Here is a 25,335-nt window from a genome sequence, read left to right as displayed (position 1 = left end):
CGAAGCGCTGGCAGCCGTTTAGGTGGCAGGGGCCTGGCTCGCAGGCCTTCTGTGACCCTGAGTCCACTGGGGTGCCCCAGGCCACGTGCTCTGCTCACGCTGTTCTCTGGCTGCATCTGGCATATCGCAGGAACTCAAAAATGGCAGCTCCAGAATTAAACGAGGGCTCAGCGGATAGAGCGTCGGCCGGCAGACGGAAGGGTCCTGGGTTTGATTCTGGTCAAGGGCACATGCCGGGTTGCGGGCTTGATCCCCAGCAGGGGGCGTGCAGAAGGCAGCCGACCCATGACTCTGTCATCCTTGATGTCTCTCTCTCTCCCTTCCTCTCGGAAATAAAAATACATTTAAAAAATAAGACTGAGCCTGGGGACGGGGAGCTAGCTGCCGTGCTAGTGCCCCTCGGGGTGTGATGGCGGCGTCTCCCCAATCGCTTCAAGCACTGAGGCTCCTAAAGGCGCAAACCCTTTTCTCAGGTCTGAGGACTAGGAGGGGCCTGTGGGACAGCTCAAGGGACCCTCACCCCTGGACCCAACTCCAGTACCATCCCAACGGCTGGGCAGGGCCTGGCAAGGATGGCACGGCAGCTCAGCCGGTGCGGAGGGCGAGGGGAGCCTGCTTGCTGGGGCGGAGGCTGCCTCAGCCCCTGCCCTGGCCCAGCAGGAGCCCCCATTCCCATCCACAGGCAGATGCGCTCCAGCTGGCCTGCATGTCATCCGTGGGCACATGTGTGGCAGGAGCCCAGCATGGGGGTGCTCACGCCACACAGCACGGGGGTGCTCACGCCACACAGCACGGGGGTGCTCACGCCACACAGCACGGGGGTGCTCACACCACACAGCACGGGGGTGCTCACGCCACACAGCACGGGGGTGCTCACACCACACAGCACGGGGGTGCTCACACCACACAGCACGGGGGTGCTCACACCACACAGCACGGGGGTGCTCACGCCACACAGCACGGGGGTGCTCACACCACACAGCACGGGGGTGCTCACGCCACACAGCACGGGGGTGCTCACACCACACAGCATCTTTGCCCGCGGGGCCGCACATTTAAACAGGAGGAGAGAACAGGAAGTGGAGGTCGGGTACAGGAAGGACGTGGTGACAGTAAAATAAACATAAGCAAAACCCCAGTACATCTAGCTACGAAAAGCAGAATGAACTCGAAGTGAAAGTCAGTGTTTATCGGGAGAGCCATTTGGAGGAGTGAGTCCTGGCGTCACGAGGCAGACGCTCTCGCCGCGTGGCCCTGCGCCTGGTGGACTCTGCTGTCCCTGAGGACGCAGCCTGCGCTGGTGGCACCTGCTGGCGCCTGGGGCATTTTCATTAGTGACCCGGGGCCCACCCCCGCGGGCCTCTCCCTCCGTGCGGGCCACGTCAGTGGTAGAGCATGTGGAACATGGCTGTGATCAGGAGCAAGAAGAGCCCGCTGCTGTCGGCAACTTTCCCCCAGAATGGCGCCTCCAGCGCCTCCGGGGGCTTAGTCCCTTCCGGTGAGTCGCTCTGCTCGGGCTCCTCGGACGTGGCCCCGTGCTCCTCCGTCGTCGTCGTCGTCGCCTCGGTCTCCTCTTCTGGGGCCAGCTTGGCGCTTTGCCTCGGCTCCAGGCCACAGTATATGTCCAAGGCATTCCAGAAGCAGCCCTCGGTCCTCTTTCTTACCGCTGGAACAGAGGGCAAAGGTCAGGAGGCGCAGGCGCAAACACTCCGTAGGGGGTCCCATCTCAGCCTTGCTCTGATGTGAACAGTCCCCGGCCCCTGCTAAGGGACCTACCACCACCCGCAGAGACGGGGAGAGGGGACTAGATTGAGGGGAGCATGTGGGGGCAGTGGGGCTGCCTGGGCCACGCTTGCCGTCTAGGGGCAGAGCCTTCGGCTGGGCCCAGGGCCCCTGGACTGGGTGGCGGAGAGGTCAGGGGCCTCTGGTCACAGAGCAGGCTGACCCAGGGTGGCTCGACATGCCCACACCCCTGTCCCGGCCACACAGCCCAACGCAGCTCTGCAGGCCGAGGGCAAGCGGGTGCTCCCCCGCCCTCCGCAGGCACCTCCCTCCCCCGTGGATGAGGACGGATTCCTGACAGACACTGCCGCCTTCGCCACGTCGAGGAACGTCTCGGGCCCAGGATGAGGCTCTGCAGGCCTGGGGGGGGGGGGGGTCAGTGGTGTCTCCCAGGGGGCACGGGGGAGGTCTAAGGATTACAGGAGATTTCTCGAGGCTGACTCCGTGTGAACACCTAACTCTGGGGCTGAAACTTGGCCCCTGTCAGCACAGCGCTCCTCAGCGCGGTCAGCACCACGGCCAGCGCCGGCGCGTCCCTCCGCCCCAGCAGCGGCCTGGGGGCGGCTTCCTCCTTGGCGTCAAGCGTGGTTCAGTGGGAGCGGATGCCCAGCAGTGTGCCCGGAACGCGCTCTGTGCCTTGGGCAGCCTCCAAGCCAGCTGCTCCTGAGGCCGAGGTGGCACCAGGAATGTGGAACCCATCGCCAGGGACGGAGGAGCCCGTTCCAGGGGGAGGGTGGCTGCAGCCGGAGGACCCAGGCCGGGGACAGCGGCATCTGCTATGGGTGCTGAGAGGCCTGAGCAGCACACCCTGGCCTGCTCCTCAGATGCACGTCATCACACCGCCCGCAGCTGCCAGGCCCGAAGAGGAGGCGCATGTGAAAGGTGACCAATCACTTGACAACAGCCTCAGAGCAGCGGGATGGGAGGCGGGATGGGCCAGTGGCCAAGGGCACACACTTTGGAGTCGGGCTGCCTGGGTCCGATCCCAGGTCCACCACTGCCTAGTCCTCTGTGGACCCGGGGCACGTCATTAACTGTTCAGTGCCTCAGTCGCCCCATCTGTGAAGTAACTACGGCACTTCTCACGTATGGGCATGATTGTGACAGCGCTGGCACGTCCCAAATGGGCGGTCAATGTTAGCCACTGTCACCACCACCCGTGACAGTGGGATGGGGAGAAGAGGCATCGAGAGGTGCCCCAGAACGAGCACCGGGCACCCTGTGGGCGCAGCGAGCCAGTCTCCCGTTAGAGAAGAGCAATGCCCAGGGAGCCTGCATCCTCCAGGTGATAGATAGCCTTGCTCATGGGGTCACCCCCCCCCCACCCCACTGGCCGGGCAGAAGTCCCAGGAGCCCACCCACCCCAGGTCTCCTCTGCACGTGTCAGAGGGGCCCCTCAGGCACTGCCTTCTCCTCCGGCAGCCTCTTTCCTCCCTCCCTCCCCCAGTCTCACAGCCCCCCCCCCCCGCCCCCGCACCCCCTGCCTGGACTCAGGGTAATCCCCTTAGGCCTCATCCTGCTGCGTCAGGGTCCGAGAAGCTCAGGCACCGTCCTTTCCTGACCTGACCCGCCGGGACCCTTCCTCTGGGCCCGCAGGCCCGCGCTTCCGCCTGGAATGCTCTCTCAATTCCTGCTTGGATGAGGCCTAGCTGTCCTCGGACCTGGCGCCCTCTTAGGTGGGGCTGCTCCCCCTTACAGACCATCTCCCCCGCCATGCTGCTCTCGGTGGCTAAGCCAGCAGCCGGTTCTCAGGCGTCATTCCTCGCCGTCAGCATCTGCCTCAGTGGTGGGTCAGCCGCCCTGCAATGCTTCCAGGTCACCAAGCACTGTCCTCCCCGCACCCCCCACTGGCTCCTCCCGGTGGCCTGGATGCCCCTGCGCTTCACGAGGGGAGGGACCCCTTCTCTCCTCCTCCCCCTGCCCCGCCCTCTAGGGGTGGCCCAGTGCTCTGGCTGACGGCTCCCACGTGGGTCTCTGCAGCCAGACCACTCAGCAGAGACGTCCGTCCGTCCGAGAGGCCTCTCCCTCAGCAGCCACAGGCCCCCAAGGCATCGAAAGGAACAGGAAAGCCAGGGCCTCTGCCTGGAACGCATTTCCGGAGGTGGGGCTGGTGGCGGGGTGCTGGGAGGCAGCGCAGGTCCCTTCCCCCTCCAGCATTCCCCCCCCCCAGCCCCATCCCCCAGGCTGCGGCTCCTCCTCACCGGGTTTCATCTGCAGTGCAGTTCTCCTCACTTGCATCTCTGCATCCAGGTCCACCCTTTCCTCCTGGCTGTTGCGTAAACTCCAACAGAGCCGGTGCAGCTGGGGAGGGAGCGACAGTGCCCACTCAGGCCTTGCCACACCGGCCTACAGTGCCACGGCTGGCAGGTGGGCACCGGGGCTTGAGGGACTGAAAGGGACCCGGTCCTTAAACTCCAACACAAACGGGAGGAATGGGGGTGGGGAAAGCAGGGCCCTCGGCCGCCATGGAGTTCTTGCAACCCCTCCCCAGGCCTCTGTACTCGCTCAGGGCCCCTTCGGGCTCTGAGGGCCCAGGAGCCTGTGCCCCCAGGGTGAGAGCAGCCCCGTCCCCGCTGGTCTGCACCCCGGCGGCGGAGGCCCTCTCCCTGGATGGAAGGGACAGACCCGCCGGGACGGGCGCTGCTCTCCCGGACCCTCCCGGCCGCCGGCCGCCGGCAGAGACAGCACTGGCTCAGCCCCAGAGGCTCTTCCCGGGTTCCTGTGACCTGGCCCTGCCGCGCCCGGCGCACAAGGGAGCATCCCTGCCCCTGGTCTGCGACTGTTCTTTCCTGAAAACGTGTGGCGACCTTGGGGAGGAGCAAGACCCAGGCGATCGCTGCTTTCCCGCCCCAAGGACTGGGGTCAGCAGGAGCACCACTAAGTGGCCTTCCCGCCACCCGATCTGGAACAGGTGTGACCCTCTCGCACACCAGCCTGGGGAGGTGAAGCTCAGCCCACCCTCAGACTTGGCAGGGGTGTGAGTGAGGCAGGGCCCCTCCCCGCCAGCCCCCCAGCACCCGCCTGCGCCCGCCTCTCGGGTTCAAGTGCCGGCACTAAACTTCCGTGTGTTAAGGAGAGGCCGGCTCAGCCTTTAGCTGCTCCCTGGGGATGCCGTGTGTACACATCTGCCTTCCCAACGACACCCTCGCGCCGTTTCCAGGTCCCGGTGCTCGGGAGGGGCCTGGGCTCACCGCTGTCCCGCCTCCCGGGGGTGGTGAGCAGGGGCCTGGCCCAGTGCCTGGACACGGACACTGACCCATAAACACTGCCAGGCGGTGGGACACACTCAACCAGCGCTTGGTTGCCTGAGAAGCAGGCAAAACCAAGAGGTGAGAGTAAGGGAAGGGGTCACGCCCATCACCCCCAGCTTCGCAAGGTGCCAGAGCAGGGAACTCTCCCGCTGTCACGATGGCGGGGTGACGTGTGTTGGGCCTGCACCCCGGCAACCCTGGCTGCCCCCCCCCCCCCAGCCACAATGGCTCTCTCCCTCCTCCAACGGGGCTGTGTGTGCAAGAGGGAAGGAGCAAGTGGAGCTGCTCAGCAGCAGTGCGGCCAGCGGAGGCCCAGCGGAGGCCCAGGGGAGGCCCAGGGGAGGCCCAGCGGAGGCCAGGGGAGGCCCAGCAGAGGCCCAGCGGAGGCCCAGCGGAGGCCAGGGGAGGCCGGGCCCTGAAGCAGTCTTGCAGCTCACGGCTTTCCCTACCCCCCAGGCGAAGGCGCGGGAAAGGCATTAGGTGTTCCAGATGCTTTTCCCTTCTGAGCTCCGAGACTGGCCACCTGGAACCTTCCTGTGCTTTCTGGCTGGCCATGCCCCGTCCTGCGGCCTGCCGGCTGTGCTGGGCCGTCGGAGGTGCTGTGCCATTTACTAGGTTGGCACCTCGGACCAAGGACTTACCTGCTCTGAGCCCAGGCTTTCTCATCTCCACCGGGGCGACTGGGACGCGTGAACACCGGGCCAGGTGAGCCGGGAGACGCCCACCTGAGCGGGCGCAGGCAGCTGCCCAAAGGACTGTCCCCCCTCCCGTTGGCTTACTTGTCTCTGGGTGGTGGCAGCTGGGCCTGACCTGATTCTGTTCATTCACAGCGAGGTTAGGGAACGCCACACTCCAGGGAAAGTGTGTATTTTAAAAGCCAACTTCCCACTCGGTGTGAGTACCGATTGGCAGAGGGCTGCTGGAGGGGTTAGTTCCGTTTCGTGTGAGGCAGGGCCCTTTCTGCTGACTTGCCTGAGTCTGGTCCCTCCCCTATGCCTGGCCCCGCCCTCCCCTTTCAAAGCAAGCGCAGGGACTCGGCCTGGCCCCGCTGGCAGAGCCCAGGTCCTGCTGCTGGGCCCCTGGGCCGGCGGCTGACCCGAACACCCGGGGCAGGACTTACGTGCTTGTCCGGAATCGGGTCCGTGAGCAAGGAGATGCCCATGATGGTGAGGAGACTGACGATGAAGAGGAATATGGCGAAGTAGAGGTAGTGCACGCCGCAGATGATCGGAGGGCACTTGCTGTTTGCCGAGCAGGTCTGGCGTCCGTAGGCAAACTCAGACACCATGCGGATGAAGCCGATCACGAGTCCGCCGATCAGCCCCCAGAAAGCCCCCTGCCGGGGGAGGAGCCCCGAGGGTCACTGAGAGGGCGTGGGGGGAGCCACAGCCCCCTCAGCCAGCTCCCCGAAGCCAACCTTGTCATCCTAAGCCCCCCCCCACACACAGGAGCACTGTGAGCACCAGGGTGGGGTGCCTTCTGGGCTGAACACAGACCTGAGAACGTGCGCGCCCCCTTAGGCTAGACAGAACGCCAGAAACACTGCGCATGCTTGTAAGGTGGGTCACACACAGGTACCTCCAACGCGATGTGTCCAGAGAGACCTAGTCCTCCCCGTCCTGTAAGGGGCACCTCCATCTCCCTGGTTGCTCATCCCTGTTCTTCCCTCTCGATCCTGCCCTACCTCCCACCCATTAGCCAATTCTGCTGGCTCTACTTCTCAAGTGTCTCTGGAGCCCGGCCGGCGTGGCTCAGTGGTTGCGTGTCGACCTATGAACCAGGAGGTCACGGTTCAGTTCTGGGTCAGGGCACAGGCCTGGGTTGCAGGCTCGATCTCCAGTGTGGGGCATGTAGGAGGCAGCCGATCAATGACTCTCTCATCATTGATGTTTCTCTCTCTCCCTCTCCCTTCCTCTCTGAAATCAATAAAGATATATATTTTTAAAAATATGACTCAAACCGAAACCGGTTTGGCTCAGGGGATAGAGCATCGGCCTGCGGACTCAAGGGTCCCGGGTTCGATTCCGGTCAAGGCATGTACCTTGGTTGCGGGCACATCCCCAGTAGGGGGTGTGCAAGAGGCAGCTGATCGATGTTTCTCTCTCATCGATGTTTCTGGCTCTCTATCCCTCTCTCTTCCTCTCTGTAAAAAATCAATAAAAAAAAATATTTAAAAAAAAAAAAAAAAAAAAATATGACTCAAACAAAAAATAAAAAATTCTGACAAATTGTGCTTTCAAAGTCTGATGAAAGCACCATTGAGCCATTCCTGGGATCTCTGCTTAAAGCGTGGCTGGGAGAGGTGGCCCTCACTGCAGGGAAGGTGGGGGGAGCCACAACTGTACACCCCCCTGTGCACGTGAAACCTCTGAGCGAGACGCATCCCAACACAGAGGCAGGCGGCGGCCGTTTCCCACAGCCAGACGTGCGGGAGGGCGGGCTGCGGTGCGAAGGGAGGGACACCAATCAGAGCCGGCCTTTCCCGCAGGCCCATCTCTCCGGGAGGAAACCATCTCTCAGGAAGCACGTGATGCCACGCTGTGGACCCTGGAGCACTAGCGACCTCCCCCGGGCAACTCTGGCCAAGACAACAACCCGCCTACCTGCTCAGTGACTCTCTTGCAAAATATGGCGAGCAGGAAGATGGCAGTGATGGGGGGCACCAGGTAACTCTTAACCGCATGCATGTAGTCAAACAGCTGTTCACTGTTTATCGCTTGAATTATAGGGACCCAGATGATGGTGACAATAAGTAAGATGATAACAAAAAACCTGCAAATTAAACCAACAGTCAATGGCAGTTGGGTGCGTTTCCCCCCTTGCCAATAAAATGTCTACAAGCCATAAACGATTAACTCAGTTATTCCTCAGGTTAAACTCCAGTGCCCATTCCGAAGTGTGGGGCAGCGGAGACAGCCACACCCCGAAACACTAACAGGGCCGTGTGGCTGCAGACAAAAACCCTTCAACTTCTGAACGACGACGACAAAACTGTTCGTTCGCCTGTTCCTGAATCAGGGATAGGCTTTTCCCGTATTTGCAGGGTGTGTTTGAGGCAGTCATGCTTAAAATATGTAATCCATGAAAACTATCCATTTCTCAGAAAAGTACCTTCCGACTATGGACTGCTAGTCGGAATGAAAAGACAACCTCAGAAGCAGGGATTAGAGAGAGAAAGGAGATGAGCTACATGCTTCTTCATGCAAGAGAAAGGAAGCATCGAGACACATTAGGCCACGTGACATGCACGCAGGCTGGACGTGGCCCAAGGGCAGTCACCGTGACACCTCTGGGAGAGAGACAGGGCCGCACTGTGCAGGGCTGTGTCCCCACTCCAGGCCGAGGATGGTGCTGTGTGGCTCTAAGATGGACGAACCCTCCCACTTACCGTGGGACCTTACATAGGTCAATTCCCTTCTCTCAGCCTCCTCCCCCCACTTCCCCAAAGAGAATAAGACAGCAGAACTTCCTTCAATGGCATGAGGACTAAAAGAGATGACGAGACACTGTATGTAAATGTCCTCACAAGGACTATTTTGGAGCGACAGGAAACTATGCTAACTTTTCTCGGTAATTACTTAATTCTTTTCCCAAGTAAATTTTCTATGTGATTATAAAAGCAATACATCTTCATTGCAAAACGGCAGCAAAAATATACAGAATCATCCTGTGTACAGACAGGCTGATTCCAGAGGTGGTCTTACGGTCTAAATGTTTCATGCAATGACCCTGGGCCACGCGTCGCGGCCAGCAGTGACTGAGGCGGTAGAGCAGTCCTTCACCTGGCTGTCACCATGAGCTCCCTCTCGGTGGCCGTGGGCCGGATCTGGGTGTAGATGTCCACGGTGAAGAGGGTGCTGGCGCTGTTGAACACGGAAGTCAGGGTGGACATGAGCGACGCCCACAGCGCGGACAGCATCAGGCCTCGGGCACCTGCAAGAGAAGGGACGTCTCCTGGGCCTCCGGCTCTGTCCACGCGGGGAGGTGGGGGAGCCTCCTAAGGAACCTGTCCAGGTGCCGCATTTTCTCCACAAAATAGGCAAGTTCTGCTTGGAGTGAAATTTCATCGCAGAGATGAACACGTTACATTTGTCCTTGCTTTGTGAGAGACTTACCCGCTTCCTGCTGTGTCTTGATGTAATAATGGAGCCAATCTCTCCTGAGGGTTACCTTAACCACAACATTTCTTAGGCATCAGCCTGCCGATCCCCCGCCCACCCTGTGCGACAGACACCGCCGCTGCCTCCCCTTACAGACGAGGAGCCAGAGGCGCGGAGAAGGTCAGACTCCAGACAAGTGGTGCTGCTCCTGGTGCCTCAGTGTCTTCGTCTGTAAACTGGGCACAAAAGCACTTGCCACAGGCTGTTGTTAAGATTAAGATAAGCAGACGGGTCAGCGCGATTCCCAATGCAGAGTGCTCCCCCGACGTTAGCGATAACCCTAACAATCGAGCCCTGTGACCTGCCAGGCGACCACGGGCAGAGATCTCGACCTGCTGGGAGCCTGAAGGCCACTGCAGTGAGGCCCAGGCACATGATGGGCTGCTCGGCAGGCACACCCCGTGTCCTTGGACTTGCCCTGCTCCAGGAGCCCTACAGCCCCCACTCATGCCTCCGTTTCCACCAGAGGGACGGCTCCCAGCCCGAGCCCCACGCTCCAAGGCGCACACAGATCCCGGGTCTCTGTGGCCTGGCAGGTCCATCTCTTTCTTCTTCTTCTTTTTCAATATTTTAAAAATACATTTTTATTGATTTCAGAGAGGAAGGGAGAGGGAGAGAGAGAGAAACATCAATGATGAGAGAGTCATTATCGGCTGCCTCCTGCATTCCCCCCCGGGATCACGCCTGAAACCCAGGCCTGTGCCCGGACCGGGAATGGAAGCGTGGCCTCCTGGCTCACAGGCCGACGCCCAGCGTGGAGCTGGCCGGCGGGGCGGGGCCCGTTCCTTACCTTTGGGCATCAGCCCTACGATGAGCAGCGCGTAGGCGATGGGGCTGCAGGAGGTCTTGGCGCCGCAGTGCTTCTCGCATTCGGAAGGTGTGACGCAGGCCACTTTGTCTGCAGACAGAGAGAAGCCAGCATGTCGGGCCCGGAGCTCTAAAACCTGAGCTCAGGGAGAGGAACGCAATGGGGATGACAGATTCCTCATCTGACAGGTTCTGGGGTGACTGGTGACGCTTCCAGTTCACGATCCTAGCCACTCTTGGGGAGCTGGGGGTAGAGACAAAAGCTAGGAGGTCGGCGCTGAGGCGTCAAGGAAGTGGATGCTTCTACCAATTCACTGCCTGACCCAAAGCCGGTCCCGGGACCCTGACCCGTCTTTTAATGATGCAGCTACTTGTTCGGAAAGCAAAAGGATTATTCACCTAATGTGTGAGCAACTCCTAACCCTACGCCCTTGGCCCCGATAGGGTGCGGTTTCAGGGTATTGGGAGGAAATTCCGGACAAAGGGAAGTAAAGGGAGGGACTGTGCTGTACCCTTCAGGAGCTTACACCCAGGATACAGAGCTGCCCCGTGAGGAACCCCCAGTGAACTAACACCAGCCAGGAGGAGGCAGGCTACCGCCAGGTTTGGGGGGACAGCTGTCTGGCTTAGGAAGCGGTTACCAAGCTCCCGGAGAAAGCGTGTGGAAGCTCAAGGGGGCGGCACAGCGCACGGCCGCTTGCACCCGCCCACTCTGCTCCCCCCCCCCCCTCCCCGCCCCCCACCGCGTTGCCACCGGAACCTCAGCCTGCCTGGTGTGGCTTGGGGGGCCAGGAGCCAGGCCTGGCCATTCTGGGAATTCCTGCTCCTTGGTCACCATGCCTGGTGCCTGTCACCCACGGGAGTTCGCGAGGACGCCCCTGGGATTCCTGCAGGAACCACGGGGAGAGGAAGCGCCCTTGCTTTGGGGGGTGAGCTGGTGGGACAGAGGCTGTGCTGCTGTGACGGTCCTGGCCCCGGACGGCCTGAAGGTGGCGCAGCCCAGAAGAAAGAGGACCCAAAAGGCAGGTCACTTTAAACAAACACCGTCACGGGGCTCCGGAGAACACTGGACGCAGAGGCAGCGCGTGGCCGACGTGGCGGGAGGGCCGATCAGGCCGGGAGAGCACCCGGGCTGCTGCCGGCGTCTTCTTCCAGGAACGCGGCAGGCGCCAAGCCTTCACGCCGAGTGCCTCTCTGGCTCTCTACACTTGGCACGCTGAGTGGGTCCGTGACTGGGCCAGTCCTGAGGACCGGGACACGTGGTTCTGGCCCTCGCACCCCAGGGCTCTCCCCAGTGCATTCCAGCACCTCTATGCACCTCTCGGCAGAGGCTGGAGGGACCTCGGCTTCCTGAGGCCACTTCCGCCAGAGGGGAGAGCTATGCCCCTGCTTCCTCCCTCCCTCGGCAGCTTTCAGAGTCCCAAACACATGCAATTCTGCCCGACCTCGTCCGTCAGGGAGGGGTGGTCGGTAGTATGGAGTGTGTGTGTGTGTGTGTGGGGGGGCATGACGCCAGGGCTCTTGGGTCCTGGAGAGCACAGGGGCCTAGTTTCCATCTAATGCAGAGGCACCCGAGGCCCACAGGAGCGCTGCCTGCCTCGAAGGCCAGATGCGGGGATGCTGACAGAGCACGCCTCCCTTCCTGCTGGAACTAGACGGGAACTGGGCTCAGAGAGGCGGGGCTCGGTGGCTGAGCGTCAACCTATGAACCAGGAGGTCACGGTTCAACTCCAGGTCAGGGCACAGGCCCGGGCTGGGGCTCGATCCCCAGTGGAGGGCGTGCAGGAGGCAGCCGGTCCATGATTCTCTCTCGTCATGGATGTTTCTCTCTCTCCCTCTCCCTTCCTCTCTGAAATCAATAAAATATATTAAAGAAAAGAAACAGAAAAAGAGGCGTGTCTCAGGGCAGCTGGAAGACGACCTGGGTGAGAGATGTCACTGCACAGGCTGAGCAACAAGCAGCGCTTGCCCCGTGGGCTGGCCATGGCCCGGCCGGGAGACCACTCTGTGCCCCTGGCTGCCTCTAACAGCGCGCGTGCTCCCCACAGGCTGAACCGATACACAAACCTGGGCCTGAGGGCCAGCAGCCAGTAGAACTAGGGGTGGGCTAGGTCCACAGGATTACGATAGCTCATTACGGGAAAAGGGATGCTTTCGAAGCATTTAGTGGAAAGAATGTGGGCCTCAGAGTCAGACGCACTTTGGGGGTACGTGGAGTTCCCCCTCCTCTGAGCTTTATGGATGCAATGAGGTACAAGCCCTCTCTGGAGCCGTGAGCGCAGGGACAGCACCGCCAGATCCCAGCACGGCACCCGCCCACAGGACCAGGGCAGGGGAGGAACCCAGCCTTCCTGGCGCGGAGCTCTGGTCGGCTCCTCCCTGCCTGAACGGCTCTCTCTGGAATCCTCTCCAGCCACCACCTCCATGGCCTCTGCCAGACTTCTCTCGGCGTACCCCTCACCCACACCGCGGGCTCCCACGGCAGCGAGCTGGGCACCGGACACCCGTTCACTGCGGGAGCCCTGGTCACCCAGACGGCTCCTGGGTCTCCAAGGCAGGAGTGGACTGGGGCGACCACGTCAGGACCCAGACTTTACCTGTGTACAGGATGCGGCTGATCATGCCCGGCATCACAACAGTGAACATGGGCAGCAGCTTCAGGTACCCGCAAAGGACACAGCCGCCCTTCACATGAAATATGTTCTTCCCCGCCAGGCACCTCTGGACAAAGATCTGCCGAGGAAGCGCAGACGGTGAGGGGGGCTGCTCTCTCAGGGCACACAGAGCCGGCCCCTGGCGGAGAGGAGGGTGGTGACCCTCCCCCAGGCGTCTCCGGGCACCCCAGCCAGAGGGGACGCCTGACCAGGAAGCGCGCTTTGCTCAGTGCACAGCTGCCGGAGGGGACAGGGCGGGCGGGCGTGACCTTGGCCTCGTGGCGGGCACTGATGCAGTGCTTACAGCCTGTCCCCCAGCAAGGACGAAACTCCCTCCTAGGGGCCACAGACCGTCTCTGCTGGGGAGAAGGAACAGAGCCCTGAGACGTCAATCAAAGCGAAGGCGGGTCCCTGGCCACAATCGGGCATTCCGAACTCGGACCAACTTCGCTCATCTCATGTAAAGGAGCTAGTCGAGACCTTAAAAATGCAAACATCTCCTCCAGAAGAGGTCTGCTGACCAATTTCATGGGCTCCTGCTGTAAGGGGCAGGGTGCGCTCGGCCGAGCAGAACAGCAAGCTGGCAGGTGGCGAAGCACTTAAGAAAAAGCCGAGACGTGGGCCAGAGCCCCAGAACCATTCAGCTCGATGTGTGCACTGAGCGACATCCCTGAAGACATCTAAGTCACGCGGGGAAATGCCCACAGCGTGACGGTAACTACACAGCGCAGGATGCAACAGTAGCACATACACCTCGACTCCATACGTCGGAAAAGGTCCACAGGAGTAAACCAACATGATCACAGTGGTTAATCTGCCCGGCCGGCGTGGCTCAGTGGTTGAGCGTCAACCTATGAACCAGGAGGTCACGGTTCGATTCCCAGTCAGGGCACATGCCCGGGTTGTGGGCTCAGTCCCCAGTAGGGGGCCTGCAGGAGGCAGCCGACCCATGATTCTCTCTCCTCACTGATATTTCTCTCTCTCTCTCCCTCTCCCTTCTTCTCTGGAAAAAAAAAAAAAAGATTTATCCATGTTACTATATATAGTTATACTTCCTTTTTATTTCTATATTTCCTTTTCACTGTATGAATATTTCACAATATATTTCATGATCCACCATTGAGAGAGCCAGAGAATTTCAGAATAAGTTTGAGTCCTTAAAAAACCCAACTGATGTGCAGCTTGGCTGCATTTAATTGGCTCAACTGAGGAGAACGGACTCACTTTTTCGTGTCCAAAAAAGTATGTTTTAGAGAATGACAGGAAAGAAGAAGAAAATACAAACAGTCGTTGTGCTGTGGATGGCACTGCGGGAGAAACGCCTGTCAACACCATTCCACCTGCATCACGCAGGCCGCGAAGAGGGATCCGAAGGCGGACCTGACCACCGAGGGCGGCAGGCCCCCACGCGGTCACCGGGCCCCACGCGGTCACCGGCCCCCACGCGGTCACCGGGCCGCCGCGGGCGCCTCACCTGGTCGCTGCACCAGTAGTACATATTGATGATGGGGATGCCGAAGACGACGCCCGGCCAGGGCAGGTCCCCCGTGATGGCGTTCCGGAAGATGTGGAACGAATCGGCGCGAGGGACGTAGCATTCCGGGGCGGCAGTCCAGTTCCCGTCTTGGATTATGCTGGGCTTCGCGTTGGGATACTTATGCAGGAGCTCATCGTACCCTCCCACTTCATTGAAGGCTTGGAAACAACACAGAACGTATCAGAGCCGTAAACCGTACGACGGCACACACCCCAAGGACCGGGACTGCACAGCGGGCCCCCGGTTGGTGACCTGTATCTAACATGTAAAGTGCTAGGGAGTGGCAATTAGTCGAGACTGCACGTGCCTAAGAAAAGATACCGTTTTTCTCAAAGAGAAGGAAGGGGCCGGGGGACCCCGGTGGCCGTGTGCCCAGCACCCCGGCTCCTGCTTCCGGTGGCAGAACCCCTCTTCCCAGCTCCTTCCATCCTGTGTGGCCTCGGTGGGCCTCGTCACACATCCCAATCGGGTATGTGACCCGCCCGGCCAGTGTTCCCTAGCCCCTGGGAGTGGATTGGAGACCCACGCTCAGCGAGTCAGAATGTATTCGCCTGTTTAAGAAATCAAACAGGCCTGCTTTCTTCCTTTGGGGTTCTCGGCTAGCGCGGCAGTTTGGAGCCGTCTGTCTCGCTGGCTCAGGCAGAACCCCGATCTAGCCAGGCCTGGAGGTACTATGAGCCTGGAACAATCTTAGGAAACTAAGAATGGAAGGGAGCTATGTTAGTATGACCAAGAATGTCTACAAAAAATGACAGCAAATATTTTATTTAATTGTGAAACATTCAAGACTTCTCCTTTAATATTGGGAATGAGACAAGAATGCCTGCTGTCTCTACCTCTATTCAACACTGTCCCGAAGGCCATGGCCAGGGCAATAAGGCAAGAAAAAGACACGAAAGGTATCAAGCTGGAAAAGGAAGTAAAGAAAAAGGTAACTTCTTGGCTGGGTGCTGGTTTCCAGTGTGCTCCCGTTGTAACAGCGCATCTAGCTGCTCACCTGACCCGTGCACTTGACTTTCTCTCAAGGAAGCGGAGCCCTCCCGCCCCCACATTTCAGCACGACCTCAGATACTGCTCTGGGGTGCTGAGGGCCTCGGTCTCCTCATCTGGAGATGGGGATGCTGACAAGGCCGAGGGCAGCGAGCAGCTTCGGAGAGCCCAGCCCTGGTTCTCAAGGTTTACTCACCGAAGCCCATCACCAAGAGGGAGCCCAGGACGATGATGCTGGCGTGCAGGGTGTCGGTGTACACCACCGTGATAAAGCCACCTGAGGAGGCAGGGAGGGGCAGACGCCACGTGGGCTCTTCCGCGGAAAGGTGCCCTGGCGTCCTATTCCACCTGCTCGTCTCCCCCGATCCCACCCTCACACCTTTGTCCTTCAATCCAGTGGGTCTTGGCGCACCGAGCTCTCTAACACCCGTGAGGACCTCCTGCTGGATTCTTATCTTGCCCGCTATGCCTCCATTTCCCTTTCTCCCCTTTTTGGATGAACCAAAACCTGGTAGTTTCCCGGGGGGAAACCTGTCTGTTTCTTTAACATCCCAGGTTGGAAGCAACAGTCAGCACCCCGGCCTCTCCCTGCCAGATGCCAGCAGCACTCTCCGCTGTGACACCCCGACACGTCTGCACACAGCCCCTGGGAGGACAAGCCCCACCCGCACTGGCCACGCCGAGGACACTGACGGTGCGTTCCGTTCCCAGCCCCGATTCTCTCCACGCGACTGGTGACCGGCCAGGGACACTTCCCGCGTCCCAGATCCGCACCGTGGCTGGGGAACACACGTCCTCACTCTCAGAGCCCAGGCAAGGGGACAGAACTGCCCCCACAGAGGTCCTGTCTGATGGCTGCCGCCCCCTCCTTCCCTTCCTGGGGTCCCATTCTTGCACCTGGCAGCCTGCTGTGCCAGGCCACCCCCACCTACACACCATCCCTGCCGCCCCTGCCCACCACCCCTCATTCCTAGGCGAGGGCTCTCCTTGGCCACGCCTGCCCCGATCACTGTCACTGTTCCCCGCAGCCTCCAGGCCTCAGCAATGTGCGCTCCAGACGCAGGAAAACGCAAAAGCTGAAGACCCGGCCTCCGTGTCCACCAGGTCGCCACCAAGAGGCGGAGCGTTGGCGTTAACAGGAACCCGTGTGCTTAGCCGCCTCACCCGAGATCATGTAGACGCCGGTGACGGTCAGCAGGACCATGGTGGCCTGGTACACATCCATCCCCAGGACCAGCCCCATGAACATGGCGCCCGTGCAGATCTCCACCTGCAACGACACCAGGCAACGGGCTGCACTTCCCTCTCCGCGCGGTCCCCACCGGCCCGAGAGACACCGCCCTTCGGAGCCATCCGCCGTCAGCACGTGGCCCGCGTCACCAGGGGACACTGGGTGAGGGCTCCCCAAGTTCTGCTGGCAACAAGGCTTGTGCCCCGTGAGTTCAGCCCAGGCCAGCACCTGAGGGCTTGGCTAACCCGATTACCCGCTTAACACACTGAGCCGTCTCCCCTGGCGCCTGCGCGGGGGGCGTGTGCTGCGGGAGCAATTCGAGTTCTCCACTTGGGAAGGCAGAGGCACCAGCTGGTCAGGAGGCGGCAAATGTTCTCTGTGCAGCACCAGGGCGATGGGGACCCGGCAGGCTGTGCAGGCCACACACCGTCCCTGCTCCTCTATAACCCTCCGCACTGCGGAAGCTTTCTTAGCTCCAGGACCGTAGGAAGCTGACCACCATGAGGAGTGGCCTGTCGGGGGGGAGAGGGGTGTTCTGAAGACACAGGGTTACCGAAAGTCAGTCGCTGTCGCCCAGCCAGCATGGCTCAGTGGCTGAGCGTTGACCTATGAACCAGGAGGTCACAGTTCGATTTCCCGACAGGGCACAGGCCCGGGTTGGGGGCTCGATCCCCAGTGTGGGGCGTGCAGGGGGCAGCTGATCAACGATTCTCTCTCATCATGGATGTTTCTATCTCTCTCTCCTTCTCCCTTCCTCTCTGGAATCAATAAAAATATATTTTAAAAATGATTTTAAAAAGTCAGTCACTGTCTTCAAGTAGCTTACACTTAATGATGGAGACAGACCACTAAACAGGACGTTTCCGTGTAATGTGGTAAGTGGCGCTCATGGGATTGTTCAAAGGACTTTCATTGAGTGGTGTAGGCGCTATCCATGCTCTCAGCACGGGGCATAGTGACCAGCCAGGCCCGGCCCTGGGCCTCAGGCAGTGTGCACTGACGTGGAGAAGACAGACCGAGAGCAAGGAAACAAATGGATTCCGCTCACATGGCGACACGTATTACAAGAAAAACAGAAACTGGGCAATGGCGCAGAGAATGACCAATGCACCCATGGAGGCCTTTCCAAGGAGCTCGCTGAAAGACATGGGGAGACATTGTGGACACGTAAGACAGGTGGCACGGCCTCGGGGGGAGAGAGCTCTCTGGCTGTGAGAAGCAATAGGCAGGCAGGGTGGCTATAGCCGGTGACCACAGCAGAGCACAGCCCTTGCCCGTCACAACAAGGGGTGGTGGCAAGCCCTGGGTGGCTGTAACAGGGGAGTGACATCACCTAATGACACGACACAGGAAGCCCCAGGTTCTCTGGGGATACAGAGGAGGGTCCTGTGACCTCAGCTCGGAAGGCAAGACGCCGCTGCCTTTTATCTTTTGTAAACTGTTATGAAGCTACTAGAGGCCCGGGGCACGAAATTCATGCACGAGTAGGCTCCCTAGGCCTGGCGAGCAATCAGGGCCAATCAGGTTCCCCGCCTCCCCCTTCTCTCACTCCCTCAGTGCCCTGCCACAGCTGCTGGTCACCTGCCATGCTCTGCGCCGCCCCCTGGTGGTCAGCGCATGTCATAGCGAGCGACTGAACTCCTCCCAGTCTCCTGGTCCAACTCCCAAGGGGACACTTTGCATATTAGCCTTTTATATATATAGATTCTTCCTCTGCTCTAGCTTTAACAGCAGAGGCCAGGAAGTAACTTATGGGGCCCCAGAGTGAACTGCTGGGACAAATATAGCACAGTCCTGGGTACTGATATTTATTTTCTTTCTTGGGCTGGCTTTTCCACAACTTACTGAGATCTTTTGGAAGAGATAGAGGAATAAGTACAGAATAGCGAGGAGGAACTGGATCCGGTAGCCACCAAACCTCTTCCTCAAATATTCTGGCATCGTCACCACCTGCAGGAGCAACAAGAGAAGTCACCGTCAGACACACTGCAGGCTCACCGGACGGCCGAGCTCACCACGTGCTGGTGGTCCCGGGGAGCAGCCAGGGTGGGAGTGGCCCAGGGAGACCAGAGGCAGGTCCCGGCCCTGGCTTTGTACTGCACAGTGGCTGCGAGGATGAGAGAAACAGACAGGGCAGGCGCTACTGCTGCTGCCTTCGAGAAGCTTGGAATCCAGGCCGGCCGGCGGGGCTCAGTGACTGAGCATCAACCTAGGAACCAGGAGGTCGCGGTTTGATTCCCGGTCAGGGCACAAGCCTGGGTTGCAGGCTCAATCCCCGGTGTGGGGTGTGCAGGAGGCAGCCGATGGATGCTTCTATCTCTCTCTCCCTCTCCCTTCCTTTCTGAAATCAATCAATAAAATATATAGAAGCTTGGAATCTGCTTCGAGTGCAATCCTCGGAGAGCAGAAGGAAATCCAGTTCATTCAAAATGTTTCATGATGACAAAGCACTTTTATGAAATAACCATAGAGCACAATTAACTGCTGCATCACATACTACACATCTAACAGGTGCGTGTGAGAGAGAGAAGAGCTTGACTCCGTGTCAGCAATGCTCGCGGGGGTGCTGGCGCCCCAGGCAATCCTGTTCACTTCTGCTCCCAGGCGTCAGGCTGTGTGCATCGTGGGCAGGGAGTGAGCCTCTGCGGTCATTAGATCCCTGGACCTGAGCGCAGCGCCTGGCTCACGCAGGGGGGTGAGTAACTGTCACGTGAGGACGGTCCCACCTTCTGTCCGAATGTCTTCATGGGCTCGTCCTCCCACCTCGCCCAGTCTAACCCCAATCCCACCGGCTTGAAGAAGACTCGCCCGGGGGCTCCCACGGCTGCATCTCAGGAACACGGAGTCTCCGACTGTGGCCGCTCCCTTGCTTTCCATCCTCTCCTGCCACCCAGAGCTCATTCGCAGGCAGGTCCTCAGATGTGTACACCGTCTGCATCGGTTAGACAGAGGCCTCAGCGCACGCCCCCCGTCCCAGGCGTCGGCAGGGTTGGCTCTCGCCGAGGGAAGGACCAGGGAAGGACCGGTTCGGGCCTCTCTCCTTGGCTTGTTGAGGGGTCTTCTCTCTGTACATGTCTGTCTCCGCATTTCCTCTTCTCGTGAGTTCATGCCGGATCAGGGCCCACCCCAGTGACCTGGTTTTAACTTGATTACTTCTGAAAGGCCTCATCTCAAAAATAACAGTCACAATCGGAGGTAATTTTCCTGGGATTGTGGCTTCACAATTGCAAGTGTCAGCACGGCAAATGAGCCTGTTACGCTTTTAATGCCCTCTCCACAAATATACATACGTACATACATGCCCTGGCCAGGGATTGAACCCGGGACCTAGTGCCCTGACCGGGAATCGAACCAGCAACCTTCCGGAGTACTGTACGATGCTCCAACCCCCTGAGCCACACTGGCCAGGGGCTCCACGCGTATTTTTAAGTTTAACAGTTTTAGGAGATATAATTTACACTCAGTAAAATTCTCCCAATGTTACGTAAAGTTTTATGAGCTTGGGAAAATGTATACAATTGTGTAATCGCCACCGCATTCAAGGTACAAAGCATTTCCAAAACCCCCACAAAGCCCCTGGGGCTTCTAGTCAAGGCCTCCATCCGCCCCTGTAAGAAAAACATTGTAGAAAAGAGAGTAACTGATAATTGACACTCACCCCAGCCTTAATGTAGATAGGAGAAAATATCCAACCAAGAGCAAAGATCAGAAATGGAGACTGAAACCAAAAAGGAAAACATCAGGGTCCCACACAGGCCACGCTCTCAGGTAAGATACAAGCTCACTCACTACCTGCTCTGACCCGGACTACGGTGCTACTGTGGGACCCGAAGAATAACAGCCCATGGGAAACCTCCCATCCAATGAACTTCACTCACAGGCACTTGATGTTTGCCTGTAAAGGGTGCATTCTTAATTGTGGGGGGCTCCCTGAGCCAATTTTCAAGGTATTTATTAGTATTCATTGTTCGCCTACTTCCAGATAGAAATGAAGGTGACTTATAATGAAATATAGTTAGAGAAAAAAATCAGAAACCATGCAGAGAAATGGGAGAGAAACTACCAAAACTGTACACGAGTTATTGAAATTGAATTAAAATTGGGTCTGGCTTTCTTTACAAAGAATGGAATATCTGAAGGAGACGCTAGCAAATTTGGAGAGGAGATGCTTGTAAAATTGAGCGTTTCTTACTAGGGTTGGAATTCCCTCTGCTAGAAGTATTCTTTTTAAAAAATATATATTTTTTTAATATTGATTTCAGAGAGGAAGGGAGAGGGAGAGAGAGAGAGAAAACATCAATGATAGAGAGAATCATTGATTGGCTACCTGCTGCACGCCCCCTACTGGGGATTGAGCCCGCAACTGGGGCGCGTGCCCTTGACTGGAATCGAACCCAGGACTTTCAGTTGGCAGGCCAAAGCTCTATTCAGTGAGCCAAACCAGCTAGGGCTAGAAGTATTCTTTATTTTTGTTGTCCATGAGAAGGAAGATGTGACTCACACAGATATACACATACATATGTATATACAGATATATATTCATATATCTAAATGTTAATATGATCTTTTCTCCACCTGACTAGTTCCCTAAAACAGTCATTTACTGTATTCCTACAGTCCCTGGGATATAAATATTCTCTGTCTCTTCATTACTTTACCAAGAAGAGAAGAAACTAGCACGGTTTCTTTGAGAAACTAAAGACTTGGTTCCCTCCTCCCATGCCTTCTCAAGAAGCAGTCAACATTTACCCAAAGTTGGAAGCAAGTTTTGATGTTTATGAGCTTTCCTTGGACAAAGGTAACGGTGCAGGCTCGTCACCACACACCCGGCACTTACATTCCACTCGAAGGCCCCCACAGCGATCCCCGAGGCCGCTCCCGTGCCCGCCAGGCCCATGAAGTGGGCGGGGCCAATGTTGGAGGCATACAGAGAAGCACCAATCTGGTAATCAGAAGACAATTCCACATCAAAACTTTCAGTCCATGCCCAAGAACTAATTTCACAAATGCAAACTCAAACCGGATTTCACAATGTTTTTCAAAAGGGGTTACTTCCTGGGCATAATTCCCATTTGAGCTTCTTCTACACAAACCCCAACCCTAAGTCAGAAGCCAGCGAAGAGAAAAAGGTAGAACAGCCATTCTGCTGCCACCCCCCCTGCTCCCAGCTGACCTGCAACTCACGGACGCAGAATGTCAGCAGGAGTGTGACCCATCATCGTTCAGAAATACTTTAACACAGTAACAATCTAACTCATTATATGGAACTGGTTAAAATACACGAAAACATTGAAATACAACGCAGCATAAATAAAAATGAAGGAGCTCTAGTAAGTCATAAAAGTTAAATAATATTATGATACTAGAGGCCCAGTGCATGACATTCATGCATTTGGGGGGGGGGGGTCCCTCAGCCAGGCCTGCACCCTCTCGCAGTCCGGGAGCCCTCGGGGGATGTCCAACTGCCGGCAGTTAGACATCCTTAGTGCTGCTGCACTCACCAGCCGTGAGCCCGTCTTTTGGTGCACTGACCACCAGGGGGTAGCTCCTGCATTGAGCATCTGCCCCCTGATGGTGAGTGCACATCATAGTGACCGCTTGTTCTGCCGTTTGGTCAATTTGCATATTAGCCTTTTATTATATAGGATAATCTCATTAAAATATTGTGTGTGTACATTACGCTTGTGCACATACATGTTTATATATGCATGGGAGAGATTCTGGTAAAAATATATATAAAACAAAATACTTCTGGGGACTGGAATTATGGTTGTAGAGACGGATAGGGGAGAAAATTTCAAGGTCTACACTGGGACTGTACTTTTTTTTTTTTTTTTACCACCAACAGCTGTTACTTTCAAAATAAAAAAAATCCCAGTGGCATTTAAAACGAACAAAATCCCTTCTAAACCAAAAATCGCTTTTTAACAGAGTGGAGACAGCCACTCTGTTAAAACAAAAATCCAACTATTATGCTATTGATATGAGACACATTTAAAACCAAATTATCAAGAGAAGATTAACATAACAAAGCCTTTTAGTAAAAACAAACAAGCAAACAAATAAATAAAAACAGCACTGTTTCTAACAATCTTAACCTAAGATAAAATAGCACATAATACCAAGAGCACTGAACAAGACAGAGAAGTCTGTTGTTATAACTATGAAACATAAAATGCACTAAGACATAGTTGAGAACGTACAGGCATCAACATCTTAGCAATAACAAATATGAGGCCACATAATCTTAAAAGAGGCACATACTAAGTACTCAAGTGATGACAGGCATTTTTACTATTAGGAATATTCATTACGGTTGTCACAATACTGCAGAATTATACACTGCCTAAATTGCCCAATAATATGGTAAATAAAAGGAAGAATGTTCATATAATACTATGCAATTGCATATAAATACAGAGTAGCGCAAAAGTAGGTTTACAGGTTTATATACGAAAAATAATACAATAATCAATACAGTATATACAAAAGCCTAAGCGACTGCCAACGTATTGCTATGATGTACACTGACCACCAGGGGGCAGACGCTCAAGCAGGAGCTGCTGAGCTGCGGTGACTTGGCAGCTGCGGTTCTTGGATGATGCACTCGAAACCAGAGAGGAGGGAGCCCGATTCTGGGGTGCGTCACCCAAGAACCGCCCTCTCACAATCCGGGACCCCTTGGGGGATGTAGGAAAGCTGGTTTCAGCCCAATCCCCGCAGGCCAGGCTGAAGGGACCCCACTGGTGCACGAATCCATACACCAGGCCTCTCGTTAATCCTATATAATAGAGAGCTAATATGCTAATTAGACTGAACAGCAGAACGACTGTCCGGATGACCATCCAGACAACATTCCAGATGAAGCCAGGGCTGCGAGGGCCGAGCCCCTTGCACGATTTGGTGCATCGGGCCTCTAGTAAATAATAATACAACAATGAACTGTGTTTCATGTGCTCACAACCGTAAACCTATTTTTGTCCCACCCTGTATAAAATATCTATATCTACTTACCTATGTTTACATAGACCTAGGAAGATATTACTACATTAATAATGAAAGGTAGGTTAAAAAGTCACCATTCATTGCCCTGGCCAGTGGTTAGGGCATCAGCCCCTGGACCGAAGGGTCTCAGGCTCAATTCCCACCCCAAGTCGGAGCGCATGTGGGAGGCAACCAGTCAATATGTCTCTCTCTCCCCTCTCCTCAGATGAGGGTTAAAAAGAAAAGGCCACCATTCATTAATTCAATAATTACTATAAATGTGCATTGCCATCTGGGTGCCAGGCACTGTTCTAGGGGCACACTGGTGTGTCAAACAGAAGAAAGCCCTTGCCCTCATGAGGGTAACTTTCTTTTGGGAAGAAGAGAATAAACAAAGTAATTAGAGGGTTATTTTCTAGCATAAGAAGCAGCAATTGGGTGGCCGGGATAGACTGAGAGGAGATCTGAGGAATACCAGAAGAGGCGAGGAAGTAAGCCAGGAGAGAGCTGGGGAGAAGCCTCCAGGGGGAGAAGCCTCCAGGGGGAGAAGCCTCCAGGGGGAGAAGCAGCAGGGGCAAAGGCAGGACAAACCCAGGACACTGGCTAGAACTGGGGCCAGGGGTCCTGAGAGGCGAGGGAAGGAGACAACCTGTGGCCTAGCATAGGCCGTTAGTAGCAGCTGGGCTTTCGTTCTGGGGGTCAGGGAGCCCCCAGAGGGTTCTAAGCATAAAAGTGAGGTGGTCTGACTCAAGCTGTAACTGGCTCCCATGTCTAATTCCCATTCCAGATGGTGCGCTGCCGGAGGGCAGGACTATTTCCTTGTACAGACTAGCTTCATCGGGACATGAGCGCTCCCTAACCTGGCAGAAGGAAACAGACATGCAAGTAAGTGCAGAGTCCCAAGTGTGTTCCCGTACCCGGTAAGTGGTTATTAAACGAAAACGGAGTTAATTGGGAACATTTAGGTAACAAACTACTTAGGAGTTAAAGGAACCACCAATGAAATGGCTTTCCTTGTTTAAAAATTTCAAAATATTCTGAGTATAAGACATCTAAATTAAAATAATAAGCAAGTTGCCCAGCTAGCGTGGCTCAGTGATTGAGCGTCAACCTATGAACCAGGAGGTCACACTTCGATTCCCGGTCAGGGCACATGCTCAGATTGCGGGCTCGATCTCCAGTGTGGGGCCTGCAGGAGGCAGCCGATCCAGGATTCTCTCTCATCACTGATGTCTCTCTCTCCCTCTCCCTTCCTCTCTGAAATCTATAAAATATATTTAAAATAAGATAATAAGCAAGTTAACATGTACCCCCAAAGTGGATGCCACACTCACCAGCCACCACGCCAGGCTTCGGCCAGCCAGGAAGAAGTCTTCCACGTTCCCACGGCTGCTTGTCAGGATGGCCTTAAACAACAGAGAGCATGGGACACAGACACACTGCTCCAGAGGCACGGCCTCTATCGCGTCAGTCTCTTCAGTGAGACCCCAAACCCAGTCTCCCCTGCTTTCTTTTTAGGAATAGAAGGCTGTACCTCCCCGCCGTCCCCCTTCCCCCTCCCTCCCCCCCCCCCCCCCCCCCCCAGTTAGGGGAGGGCTCATGGCGGCCTCGCTGGGGACTACAGTCTCTTCCAGCTCTGACATTGCATGGGGATGTCTATATCTCCACATTCTGGTAAAAATAATACTGCTTTATTTTTGTTCCAAATAGTTGACTAGTGGCACGGTTTCCAGCAGAGTCTTGGAGAGAATGTTTGTACAAACTTGGAGTGGGGAAAAGTTCCCTAAGCCAACCAGGAAATGTAGAAGATGCAAAGGAAAAGAGAGAGAGTCGAGTTCTTCTAAGCCCGTGGTCAGCAAACTGCGGCTCGCGAGCCACATGCGGCTCTTTGGCCCCTTGAGTGTGGCTCTTCCACAAAATACCACAGCCTGGGCGAGTC

The 25,335-nt window shown here is 56.6% G+C and overlaps 1 protein-coding gene across 2 annotated transcripts; it reads right to left on the bottom strand.

Moving 5' to 3' along the window:
- Positions 1–1,168: 1,168 nt before the first annotated feature.
- On the bottom strand, positions 1,169–21,349 carry LOC103300378 (sodium/glucose cotransporter 1-like). 2 transcript variants are annotated; one of them, XM_008157259.3, is made up of 13 exons: positions 21,250–21,349; positions 20,071–20,130; positions 18,258–18,362; positions 16,346–16,451; positions 15,378–15,458; positions 14,129–14,349; positions 12,598–12,733; positions 9,984–10,091; positions 8,816–8,966; positions 7,637–7,805; positions 6,154–6,369; positions 3,984–4,083; positions 1,169–1,666 (listed from the first exon to the last, which is right to left on the bottom strand). In XM_008157259.3, the coding sequence occupies exons 1-13, from the start codon at positions 21,307–21,309 to the stop codon at positions 1,383–1,385; spliced, it is 1,797 nt and encodes a 598-aa protein (XP_008155481.3). In that variant the 5' UTR covers positions 21,310–21,349; the 3' UTR covers positions 1,169–1,382. The 2 variants fall into 2 exon arrangements, with proteins under 2 accessions (XP_008155481.3, XP_054568394.1); XM_054712419.1 differs by lacking the exons at positions 18,258–18,362; positions 20,071–20,130.
- Between the last annotated feature and the right edge of the window lie 3,986 nt (positions 21,350–25,335).

Source organism: Eptesicus fuscus, chromosome 23 (genome assembly GCF_027574615.1).
Source record: "Eptesicus fuscus isolate TK198812 chromosome 23, DD_ASM_mEF_20220401, whole genome shotgun sequence".
NCBI classification, from domain to species: Eukaryota; Metazoa; Chordata; class Mammalia; order Chiroptera; family Vespertilionidae; genus Eptesicus; species Eptesicus fuscus.
The sequence above is the reverse complement of the archived record's forward strand: the minus strand, read 5'-3'. Positions and strand labels throughout refer to the sequence as shown.

What these genes read in the sequence shown, in the direction of transcription:
- LOC103300378 (XM_008157259.3), bottom strand. Translation starts at nt 21,309, where the DNA reads ATGGGCCTGGCGGGCACGGGAGCGGCCTCGGGGATCGCTGTGGGGGCC. An exon ending in TGGGGGCCTTCGAGTGGAAT is followed by an intron (nt 20,131 to 21,249) that starts GTAAGTGCCGGG and finishes TTTTGGTTTCAG; the next exon opens with TCTCCATTTCTGATCTTTGC. An exon ending in GAGCTCATGGTGACAGCCAG is followed by an intron (nt 7,806 to 8,815) that starts GTGAAGGACTGC and finishes TTTAATTTGCAG; the next exon opens with GTTTTTTGTTATCATCTTAC.